The 12,789-nt window shown below is 48.8% G+C and overlaps 1 protein-coding gene across 1 annotated transcript; it reads left to right on the top strand.

Moving 5' to 3' along the window:
• Positions 1-3,399: 3,399 nt before the first annotated feature.
• Positions 3,400-8,097, top strand: TCF24 (transcription factor 24). Its single transcript, XM_080611151.1, has 4 exons — positions 3,400-3,502; positions 3,628-3,719; positions 4,610-5,019; positions 7,951-8,097. The coding sequence occupies exons 1-4, from the start codon at positions 3,486-3,488 to the stop codon at positions 8,062-8,064; spliced, it is 633 nt and encodes a 210-aa protein (XP_080467277.1). The 5' UTR covers positions 3,400-3,485; the 3' UTR covers positions 8,065-8,097.
• Positions 8,098-12,789: the final 4,692 nt, after the last annotated feature.

Below are 12,789 nucleotides of genomic sequence, written 5' to 3'. Positions count from 1 at the left end.
GGACAGCCACCACCCAGTCAGATCTGGGCACTGGACCCAGTCAGCGCTTGTTTGACAGCTACAGACTGAAAGAGGAGCCCCAGGGAAACTGGGTCTGGAAGACAAGGCCCTGCTCCCTACAGAACTGGTATCAGCCAGTTGAGGCTTTGTTCAAGAACTGCTTGTTAGAGCCCCAGGGACTGGCTAAGCAGAGAGGCGTCCAGCAAGTGAACTTCTAAGAGTTTTTAGCTGCAAAAAGGTTCTGGGAATGTTTGCGTGCAGTGGAGGCAAACCTGGAAAGGTTTTGTACAAAACCTTGTAGCTAAGACATGGGCTTAGATGCAAGGCTGGCTCATCCTCCACCATCCTCCATGCGGCTGCAGCCATCATTCTTCCAGGCACCAGGAGGCTGAAGGATGGTCCGTGCTGTGGGTGAAGCCCAAAATCACGACCTTGTAAACACTGACAAAATAGCTTTGGCTACAGTAAGGCCTAATGGAAGATGGGAAACTCCCTACCGAGGCTGCCAGCGCCAGGCAAAGGTCGATGCTGAGGCACAGCTTCAGCTTTAGCATTTAAATGCACCTCCTTTAAGGAGCTGCTGGGCCTCGGCGGGGCACGGCCGGGGGTCTCGTCCGCGGGCAGCTCCTGCTCGTTCCCCTCGGTGTGACATACTCGGGCGGGAGCGTTCCGCCAGCTCCGAGACGTGCCAGGGGCCCGCGGCTGCGGCGGCCGCGGCGGCCGCTGCCGGGACCGGAGCCGTGGCCGGGGTCAGGTGCGCGGCTCCCCGTGAGCGGCTGCGCCCCGCCGGTTGCTCGCCGGGCTCTTCCATCCCTCTCTTAAATCGTCCCTACCCGGGACTCCCTGTTACTGCTAGAGATTAAATTCCTGATTTTCTTGGCTGCCAAAGCGGCAGCGAACAGCTCAGACTTTGTTTTTCTACTGCTCCCGAGGCATGATTTATTGGGTCCCTGTTATCGCACAATCGGGCTTCGTTCAAAATGTTTCTCCAGGCCGATTCTATACCGCCAGTATTTATTTTGACTGCCCCTTCTTATTAACGTTACCGACCGTTAATCGCTCCCCGTTCACTTTGCAATCGCCCGGCCGCCCCTAGTCCCGTTCGCGTTTCCATCCACGTTTGGACCCACGCACGAGTGTCGGGGCCCCGGAGGCAGCCACGACCAACTCCCTTGCCGTGGCCGCGGGACGGAGCCTCGCCCGGGACCCCCGCGGTCCCGCCGGCGCTGCTAGCCCATCGGTTGTTTTCCTGTCCTCCAGCAAAAACGTTACTTCATCCTAAGAAACACAGCGTGCACGGGGCAGGCGCACGATCTGCACCGACCAGGGAAGAAGACCGGGGCCGTGAGGCGATGCCGCCCCCCGACAGCTGCGTGATTAATGACGGACCCGCCGGGGAAGGGGCGGTCGCTGCTTCCCGGGCGGGCGGGGGGAGCCCAGCGGCCAGGTGCGACCAGCCCCGCCGCGCCCACCGGCCGCGACGCCTTAAGACGGGCGCCGCGGGACGGGTGGTGCTGGGGCTGCGCCGGGTGGCTCTGCTTCGGGTGGGAACGGTAAGTTCATCCCTAGGATGGGGACCGCGGGGTATCTCTTACACCGGCCGCGGCGTTGGATCCCTGCAGGGTGCGGGATGGGGCGGCCGCGGTACCGCAGCCGACAGGGGCTCGACGGTACTGGTCGGGTTAGCGACTGTGCTAGCTTCGCACGGGGACGGGCGAGATACGCTTTAACTGCTTCGGAGACAGTGTTTTCGTTAACTATTGCTGAGTTACGCGAAGGACGGCGTTTTCTTAAACCCGATGCAAAGTAATGCAGGTTCACTGTATTCCCCCCCTAGGAACAACAGCAAAAGCTGCCAACAAGGTTATCGGAGGCTTTCACCTTATCTGAGGTTTCCACCTATTTCTTTCTAGTTTGTGTGCTCTGCTTTGGTGTTTTCGTTCTTTTCCTGTTGCTGTTTTGCTCACACAGAATATAGAACAAAAATAAGCATTGTGTTGTTTTCCTCGGTAAACTGATTACGTTTCAAAGTGATTCTGCCTTTGTACTGTCATGTAAAACCACGAATGCATCTGCCCGCTTTAGAAATACTGCAATAGGGCTGCTTTAGAAAGAATAGAAATACTTAAATAAGAATACTTAGAAAGATAAACTTTCACCCCTGCGTTTCCAGGTCTGCAGCAAGCAGGTGTTGGCAAAAATCGTTGCAATGACCTTAAAATGCAAACCTCTCTCTTTTAAAGGAGGTTACATGGAAACCGGCTGTTGCTCAGGGGCATTTCGTTTACTTTAGCGCTCAGCAACAGGTTTTCGGACCGTGAGGTTTGGATGATCGCGACCTCCCCACTGGGAGGGTGACAGTGCTCACCCCAGCGTGTGCACAGGAACCGCCGTGTTCTGGCTGCATGTACATACACACCTACAGCAGATCCTGTGTTTCTACGTAGCGGGTTTTCCTGAGCCATTTGCTGTATGTATATGATAGAAAATCTGACCGAGAACCGATTAATTCAGAGTGAAATCTCTCATTTTCACAGCTGAAATTTTGCCCTTTCTTGTTTTCTGTAGGCCCAGGATTTCATCCAACGTAGATGTGAAGCTTGTAAACCAGAAATTCCTACTTCAAGGAGTGCCCAAGGAGATGAGGGGTTTAGGTACATGCATTTTAATGCCCTGTACTTCGTGCAAAAATCATCCCAGTTCTAACTCTGGCTACGTACCAACACAGCACCATGAGAACAGTGTGTACACCAGCCCTAGTCCTGTGTTGCAGTAGGCAAGCAGAGATTTATATGAAGCTGGTCTGTGTTCTTGGGCAGTTCAGATTTTTCCACTAATAGGGGAATAATTCCTCATTTTGGTGGGATTTCACTTGGGTGGCAAATGAGAAACACTGCTGATAGACATGAGCCTGTGCTCTTCTGCTAGTTCTCATGATCGTCTTGACTCTGCAATAATGATGATTTTTGTTTAATGTTAAAATGCATCCAGACTGTGCCTGAGCGCACGAGAAAACACCAAGAAAAAAGCACATGGCACCTTTTCTTCCTTTAAGTTAAAGGAAACAGCCAATTTAAGGACCATTTTTCAGCCCTCCCTCAAAACAAGCTCATGTAGGCTTAATGTGAGTCTTATATTGGTCATAGGTATTACCATAGGAAAAAAAAAAAGAGGGTTTTTCCCTTTGGTTTACAGTTACAATGCACACGCAGTATTTCACAAATAATCTCAGCCTGAACTGTACCTCTGTTTAAGAGAATGTGACCTGATAAATCTGTGAGCCTCATTAACAGCAAATCACAATAGAACACCCGAAGTTATAATGCCTTCTAAATGCCGTCAAACCAGAGCATTGCAAAATGGGTTATTGAGAAACCTCTCTTCCTTTCTGCTAGAAACCTGTGATTTGGTTCGTTGTCCTGGGTTTTGCTGTTACCGGCTGCAGCTGCAGAGGGGCATCTGTGAGACTTTGGTGTGAGGTTGAAATGGTTGCAAAATCAAGGTTAATTTTTGCAAATTTAGATATTGGGTCATTTATGTATATCATTTTTGCATATTTTTTTTAATTGCATAGTAGTTGCATGAAACTAAAAGTTTTGATGGCTTGTTCTTGTTCTTCTCTTCAAGCTGGGCTGTCACAGAAACAGTTGTTCCCAGCACGTGGAAGCCAGGATCTGAGAGGCCTGGGAGGGCTGCTTGGCTAAGGGCGACAGGAACAGGTACAGTTTTGGCTAAGGAGTGCTGCGCTTTGAGAGCTTTGATTGAATTACGTTTTACTGCAGAATTCAATGAACTAAAGGACTGTGAGTGTTACTCCGGGCAGAGCTGGCTGACGCTTCTGAAAGCTGGGGAAAGACCCCCAGGGCGTTACATTCAGCTTTGCTCAAGTTTTTTGCTGTTGTTTTCCAAAGGTTCTCTTGCCCCCCGATGGCCAAAGTACAGCTTACAGGATTCTTTTAAAGCTTGAAAGTGTAGAAGATGGGGGATTAGCAAGGAAATCTGAATAATGTTAAGGGAGGACAGGAGAAGTCTGCTCCTGATTTTCTAAAACCGTGGACCAAGTTTTGCCCTTCAGAACCTCAGCGCCGAACTCTGTGGCTCCACACCCTGCTCTGCCTGAAAACAGTGATTTTTTCTTTCTGTAATCCAAACTGATCACCTATAAAGACTGTTGATGAAATAATTGCAGCTAAATGGAATACATATTTATAGAGACAGTCCTACTTGCCAAATTATACAGATAATGTTTTTTAAGAATATCACATTTAGCCTAATTTTCAGTTGGTTGTGAATGGGAGCCACCAAGGTAGTGCTGCTCAGCAGAGCCTGTTTTCAGAAAGGGTTTTCTCAGAAGCAATCTCTGGACTCTGAGGGATTAAAACTTGCTCTACGCAATTCTGTCCAAAAAGTATTAAATACAATCTTTGAGGAGTTCTGCTTCTGTACATGTGTGTGGTATCAAATTTGCCAGCAGTGAGTGAAAGAGCAGCTTGCACTGCTGCATCCCAGCTTTTCCTGCCATGGGCAGCACTTGTATCTCCAATAGTCTTTGTTTTTGGAGAGCGTTTGCAGCAGGGGCTGGCTCCAGAGATGCTCTTGTTGGTTGCAGGTCCCTCCCTGCCGGGAAAGTCACCGATGGACTGCGGACACTTGCGTGAGAGAGGCGAGGAGACCTCCAGCCCGACCCCAGAGCCCGATTCCGTGTTGCCTCCTGCTGCCGGCAGCAACTCCTGCACCTCCCCCGTGGCTGGGCGGCAGGCCGGAGCCCCTCCGGGCAGACCCGCTGCTGCTAACGCCGCCCGGGAGCGCAGCCGGGTTCAGACCCTGCGCCATGCCTTCCTCGAGCTGCAGAAGACTCTGCCGTCTGTGCCGCCCGACACCAAGCTCTCCAAGCTGGACGTGCTCCTCCTGGCCACCACTTACATCGCACACCTCACCCGCAGCCTTCAGGATGAGGAAGAGTCACCAGGAGAGGGCTTGGGTACCCTCAGAGGGGATGGATACCTCCACCCTGTCAAGGTAGGAGGGCTGAGGATCAGCCACTATCTCCTCTCAGTGGAGAAGTAGAGTGGTCTTAGATGAGACTAAAATTTCAATTTATACTTACCTTGCTAATGTTAACACAGGTTGAGATAGTTGGGCTTGCTCATCCTGGGGAAGACTCCAGGGAAACCTTATAGCAGTCTTCCTAGTGCTAATAGTGCCTAAAGGGAGCCTATAATAAAGCTGGAGAGGGAACTTTTTACAAGGGTGTGTAATGATAGGACAAGGGGGAATGGTTTTAAGCTGACAGAGGGTAGATTTAGATTAGCTATTAGGAAGCAGTCCTTCCCTGTGAGGGTGGTGAGGTGCTGGTACAAGCTCCCCAGAGAAGCTGTGGCTGCCCCATCTCTGGAAATGTTCAAAGCCAGGTTGGATGGGGCTTGGAGCAACCTGGTCTAAGTGGGAGGTGTCCTGCCCATGGCAGGGAGGTGGAACTTAGATGATCTTTAAGGTCCCTTCCAACCCAAACCATTCTATGATTCTATTCTATGAGTACATGAGAAGACTGCCTAGACTAGCCATTGTCTAGGTGCTTGGGGCCTGTTGGAAATGTCTGGGAGCTGTCTCCCTCCAGCTTCAGGGACTTTGCACAAAAATACCAAATACAGTATAGGTCCAGACTAGTGGGGCTCAGTCCCTTTGGAAGTACCAGCACATCCTCAGTCCCCATGTGGGAACCTCAGTGATCCCCCAGCAAACCCATCAGACCCCACTGGAGGGGATGTGTCTGACTGTGATGCACGGTGCTGTGATGGGAGCCCCGGGGCCGAGCCCACTTTGGTTCTCTCACCAGGCAGCCGTGGTGTGGAGGGTGGTGTTAATCACTGGCCACATGTTAATCCCTTCTGTGAAAGTGCTTTCCTCATGTGTTCATTTCATGTGGTTAGTGTAGATGTTCCCTTCATCCAAAAATATAATGTCAGAGCAATGTGGAGGGGACAAGAACAGGGAACTGCTCCTGGGGAGGGCCTGCGGCTGGAAACTGTGTTCACATGCATTGCTCACTGACTGATGGGACTCAAATACCACGGGGTGTTTTCTTTGGCTCTGGTCTCAGGGAGCAAGTTAAGAGCACTGGGGTGGGTTTTTTGTTTGTTTTAAACAGTCTGAGGAATTCAGAATGATTTAATTAAGATTAATCTGTGAAGTAATCTTTAATTCCTATAAAGTGAACTTAATTCAGAGTTTCTTATTCATGGCATTGGTCACTGTAAAAAGTGCAATATGAATGTATGCTGCTGAGGCCAGATGATTGATCAACAGCTCCTCCAGAAAGCAAAACCTGTACAGAAATTGGAAGATGGCTCTAATTTAAGAAACAAAAATAGTGTGATGTATTTTCAAGTAAGCTTGAAGCCACTTCTGTTAGTCCCTTGGTCAGAGTGAAAGGACACAGGTCTCTTACAGTGCTTTTTATCAGCTGCCAACTATTACTTGCAGAAAACCACTTGTAAATAGCTTTTACAGCAGCTAAATGAACCAGATGCGCATTTCCCAGGCTGCTGGAATACAGCGATACTGGATTCGTTTAAGCAATTATTATATTTTTTTTAATCTTACAGATGTGCCATTTACCTGCATTTAGTCTTGAAATTCTATCAGTCCAACCAAGCTTATGTGCTAATTTAATTGTTTTAGTTGGCACTAAAATGTGTCACAGGCAAATCATGTTATGTGCTTCAAAAACACCCCCCAAGTGCAGGATATGAGAGAACCAGGACAATGAGGACCTTAACATTTGTGTATCAAGCACAGTAAATACAGAGAGGAAAGTATCCAGGTATAGTTGTGTGTAACTGAACAAAAGATACAGTTAATGGCTTTAAATTCAGATGTCTCACTGGTGATAAATTCATTACATCATACGTGAGATTTAAATACTGAATGAGGTTGTATGGTCTTTCCAAGTGAGAAAATGCTGCTGCTTCCTGTCTTTAAAGGGAAAAGCTGAGATTAAGCTGCAGTATTAAGCCTGTCTAGTTTTTACAGCAGTCTTCTTTTTTTTTTTTTTTTTACCCCAGGAAAGGTGCCAGCCTACTCCCCAGAGTGTCCAAAATAAATTGTGTTCTTTTGGAACAAGAGTGGTTTTCTGCTAGTGATAACTGGCAGCTGATAAGTACCATCAGAGACCTGTGTGTCAGGTATTTTTGCATCCAATGTGTATGACAAGTTGTCTTTCAAACATCTACCTCTCTGATAATGAACTTGGCTTATCAAAGTGGAGCTGAACGCTTCCTCTTTAGAGATGGGTGTCCAGCTGCTGTCTGCAGTAAGGAACTTCCTTGGGTAAAGAAACCTGAGCTGCAAGTGTCTAATACAAATGTAACTGATGACTCCAGCAATCACTGAACAGAAAGATGGGGTGTCTCAGTGTTCATTGCCAGAGCTGACAATGACAAGGAGATGTCAGTGCTGCAGCAATTAGATTAAATTCCCTTTAACAGACAGTTTTTTTGCAGCCCCTGCATCGTAGGGCTGCCAGCATGGAAGGTACATGCACAGGATTGCAGTCTCTGCAGGTGTTGGTGTATCCGTGTAGTACTACTGGCACTGTAAAGAGAAATGCTTTGCTTTATTTGACCAATGGTGCATTGGTTATACATATGGTGGCAGGAGGACTGACCAGCATGGCCCACTCCTGCCTGCAGGGTCACAGTGGGGTTTGGGACCAGAGCTTCATGGCTAAATACCAAAGATAAAAAACATCCAGGCAGAAGTTCCCTTTCTCTTACCCAGCTTCTAACGACATTTTCCAACAAGCGACAAAATGGGAACTTCCAGGTGATAGCAAGTTTCCTATTTCCTCAATCTGTGATCTGTCAACACTTACAGCTTTGCAGAGAGTGGCATTCAGACTGCAAAGATCCCGGGTGTGTCAGCACTCTGCTTGTCTCTCCTCTCTTGCAGAAGTGGCCGATGCGTTCCAGGTTATACATTGGAGCCACAGGGCAGTTTCTGACTCACTCAGCACAAGGAGATGGTGCAAACCAAGGAGAAACATCAACAGCTTCACAAATCTAATCTCCCTTCTGGCTTTTAAAAATAATTATTTATTACACATTACATATTTAAGTTAAAAATAGTATCTATAGACAAGCTGCAATTCCTGAAATACTGTTTATAGAGAAGGAATTGATTCTTAAATGTAATTAATACCTCATTAAGTGAATGTGATGTGTGGTTGGTTCTATCACAGAGGGCACTGCTGGGGTCTGAACAGAGGTATTAGAGAAGGTGACTGCAGCTAGCACCAGCAGAAGTGGCTGCTGGTAGAGTGGGACTCTGCACCTCCGCTGGGACAAGTAATGGAGGGGCGTGCTACACAGAAGGAGGTAAAAGGCAGGGTGCAGTACTGGCTGAGAGCAGAGCACTGTGGGCTCAGGTGGAAAACAAAGGGCAAGCCTCAAAATAGCAATCAGAATCCTGTCTGCACTTTCTTCACTGCATAAAAATGCTGGAAATCCCACTGACCATGGCTGTCAGGCAAGGGCTTCATCCTTTGGGGAATCTTAGATGTCCAGAGCTATTCCCAGAAGGGTGGATGCATGTTCACCTCCAGTAAAAATGTGCTGAGGTCTGTCCTGCAGCACCATGTCCAACAGCCACGAGCTGCTCTGCACATCAAGTATCACTTGTGTCAATCCATATGATTGTGGTGCATGTTTAAAATGTGTTTAGGTGTTTCTCCAATCACTTATCTGCTCAAGACACTGAGGGGCATTTCTCTAGTCTTTTAGTGGGCTCATGCATCGAAGCAGATGAACTTCATGTTGAAGCCTGAGGAGTTGGTTTGTTCACAGCACATTTTCCACTTAAGCATCATCTGTATTTAGGCAGGAAAAGTTGAAACTAAGTGCATAAGTGCCATCTGATGTGTCTGTTCTGTAAAACACTGTACTACTTGTTATTGCTGAGGTAAACCTTTTATTAAACATTATTGAGTGAACATTATGTACTTAGAGTTGTAAAAACTGTGCCTGTTTTTCATTGTACAGGACCGCTAGTTTCTAATAGTAATATTCTGCATTTAGAGTAACTTCTTTCTGAAGACTTCATGGTTCCAGTTCTAAAACTACATTTAAGAAAAAGCGAAACAAAAATACTAAGAAGAACAACCTTTGTATATACTATATATATAATCTATTGCTCTTGGTCTTGAGTCAAACCTGTGATGTCTTTCAGAGGTACTGAGCTAAGTGCCCAGGTTCACAGAACCCCAAGCCTCTGGCAAAAGAGAGAATCATTAGAAAGAGCTGGACAAACCATGTAAGATGGCAATATGGTGAAGGTTTGAGCTGCTCCCACCCCTGCAGCACTCTGAACTTCAGCAAGATTATTCTTTTAAATAGTAAGCATACTTTAAATATTAGAAATACATTTAATATATATTTTAGGCATCTACTTTATATTTCCAACTGTAAGTGGTTTATTAAGATATAACGGTTACACTGCCAGGGCACCACTCAACACATGAGCTACTCCATTTTGTAAAAAAATACATACAAAAGAGTAGTTTTGCATACAGAAATATCTACTCATAGATAGGAGCCTGACTTTTTAAAGTATATGTGCTTTCCATATTACTAAAAAGTGGGTTAGCACAACCTCTTATCATGGCGATGGTTATTTGTGTGTGGAGTTCTTAATGAGGCAATGTGAAGGCGTTGTAGAGGTGACGACAGTGAAGTAGGAAGAGAGTGACAGAGCAGTGGGGATTCCCAGGAGGACTCAGCTAGAAAAGATGAGGGTGTGAGACAGACCATGCTTCAGACAAATGTAAATGGTGACACAGAAGCACAGAGAATTCAAACTAGTTTTGTGTGCAACTGAGATCTGAACAGGTGGCATCGGGGGGAAAGGGCAAGTGAAATCTCAGCCAGAAGTCAGCATCAAACGTTGAGCTGCCGCTGTGGAGCAGCAGTGTGATAGTAAAAATAGACCATGTGTGAACCAAGCACACAGAATAGTGTGAGGAAAACACAAACTGTGGTGATGGTCTGCATCAGCTGTGTGCTCTCACCTAGCACAGAGGTGCTGGTTACTTCATGGGCTCTTAAATAATACACCTGGAAGGGACAGAATTCCAGACAGGAGGGAAAAAAAAAAAAAGGTAATAAAAATGATAGCTCCCCTGCTGTTTTTAAAGGCCTCTTTTCTCTAAATGTAAATGAACAATTCGGAGTGCTTATCCACGAAGTAAGCATGAAAAATGGATAGGGATAAGGGTTAAAATCGTAGGAAGTTATGCATGGATGGTATGGAGAAGACATGTCTACTCAAACTTTGACTACAGTAAACGTGCAGTATTCAACAACACTTGGAAGGCAGAGGAGCCGAGCAGCAAACGCCGTGGCTGCTGTGCACCCTGTCGGCAGAAGTTGTGGCTACAGAGGTGACAGCACAAAGACCTCAGCAGCATTCTACAGATGCATTTAAGGCCAGTGAGAATCTGCAGAGTTACAACAGAACTCAATAGAGTTACTTGAGAAGAACTTCACATCGCTATGAGCTGGGATTTTTTATTTCAAGACATTACTCAGCATCAATTGCAAATGTGTATGCCTTTTACCCCAGCACCAAGACACCAGGTTGGCAAACCCACTTCCTTCCACCAGTGCAAGAGCTCATTTTCCAGGAATCTACATCAGGATCAAAACAGATCCTCTGAACCTGTTTCAACTCTGATGCCTGGATCCAATGCCAGGTTTCTTAGGAACAGTTCATACCCTTGTATACTGAAACGTAAGAGTTTGTCATTGGCACTGGAAATAGGTGCTTAGGAATAAAACTCTGATATTCACACATTGCTATCAGAAGTAACATAAAGGTCTTAGCAAACCTCAGTTACTGAAATCCCAGCTTTTCCTTCAGAAGGATGGGGCTGGTAAACCTTAATGGCCATATCTAAATGGCCTACCTATGCAAAGCCTGCTGCACATCGATCTTTCCTCACACACCCTATTGCGGCTGTAACTGCAGTACCGTGCCCTCCAGCCACAGAGCACTTTCCTTTAGCACACACCCTGCCAATCCCTCCTCTCTCCCTGAGAGACCTTTGGAACAAAGCATCCATTGTGCTTGTGTAAACTAAAGAATGACAACACCAGAAAGACGAATTTTCCATGGCTCTGACTTCTCAAAGGCTGATTGTTCAGTGGGAACGGAGGCGTTTTAAACGCCGGGTTGTAGATGAGACACACGAAAAAGCAAGCGAAGGTGCTCCCACCCCTAGCAGTCCTGTCTGTAACCCCCTTGGCACAATCCACCTCGGTTCTCTCAGCGAAACCGCCACCCCAGGAGCCGTCCCGCATACACAGCCCGGGGGCAGCCGGCAGCTCCTCCACAACGGGCCCGGTACGGCGGCCGCGCAGCTCCCTCAGCGCCCGCGGGCTCCCGCTGCCTGCACGACACGCCGGCTCTCCTCCTCCAATTGGGAGCGCCGTTACGGTGGCTGCGGCACCAACCGACCGCGCCTCCCCACAGTGCCGAGGACGAGCTGTGCCGGCGGCGGCCTCAGGGCGGGAGGCCAAGGCGACGGGGACGCGGGTGCCACCCGCGGGCCTGGCGCTGGGGGCTGCCAGGACATAGCCGGGACACGCCGAACGCCGCGCTGCTACCCAGGTACCGCCACAGAGACCCTGCCGTGCGCATGCGCGAGCAGCCACGCCCCGCCGCAAAGCGCCGCGGTGCCGCGCGCCTTCCCCGCCCCTGGCGCGCGGCCTATTTAAGGGGGTCCCGGAAAAGCGTTACTCCTTTTACGCGCTTCGGGGCCGCGGGTGAGGGTTCGCTGGGTGTCAGGCGCTCTGCGGCGGGCTCCGGGCGGCGGCTCAGGCCGGTGCGCCCGCGTTTGCGGGACCCGTGCTGCAGGAGCAGCTCTCGGCGGGTGCCGATGCGTCCGGCGGCAGGGGCCATGTACGGTAGCTCTGTGAGTTGTGCGCGGCTCCGTCCGTGCCGCAGCCGCCAGCACCGGAGCCATAGCTTGGGCTGCCGTGCGGCCCCTCCGGCAGCGGCCCGGGGAGTGATGGACCCGGCCGCAGAGTTGCTGCCGCTGCCTCCCCGGGGCAGCTCCTCCGGCAGAGCATGTGCCCGTCCGAGTAGCAGAGCCATTTCCCGCTTTTTTCAGAGGGATTAAAACTATTCTCTGCTGTTAAGCTTCAGCGGGGTTGGAACTGGATGATCTTTAAGGTCCCTTCCAACCCAAACTGGTCTGTGGTTATAAATCCAGTTCTGGCAGCGCAAAACAGTATAACCTCAAGAACTGAAGGGGCGGGTTGCTGGCACCGTTCCCTTAACGGCGTAAGGCATCACTTAAAAGGTGAGCAATTACCACCCTGTTGTAACTTTCGGCTGCCAAGCGGTAATGGCTGTGTACTAACAACGGGCTGAGTCTGGATGCTGGAGTTGTGGAGTACAGGCTGACACTCGGTGGCCACAAAGGCACGTGTGTGTGTGTGTTGTGAGAGTAACGGGCCTTGTTAGTGTGTGCTGATCTGCTGCCAGCGAGCTGCGGTCGTTGCTTAGAGTTACCTCTTGATTCATCAAGTCTTCAAAGGAATGACAGATCAGGCATCCAGAGAGACTCGGTTTTGCTGATAAATCATTTTCATCGGCAGATGCGTGTCCTAATTCTGAAGAAAAATGGTCTCTTTCCTCCTTTTGGGGATTTGGCAAGTGCTGTATGGTGACCCTGAGCTGCCCTTTGGGCTGCTGGCACAGATCCAGAATGGGGGGAGCATGACCCCAGGG

This window comes from Psittacula echo (genome assembly GCF_963264785.1).
Source record: "Psittacula echo genome assembly, chromosome: 2".
Taxonomy (NCBI): Eukaryota; Metazoa; Chordata; class Aves; order Psittaciformes; family Psittacidae; genus Psittacula; species Psittacula echo.
The sequence above is the reverse complement of the archived record's forward strand: the minus strand, read 5'-3'. Positions and strand labels throughout refer to the sequence as shown.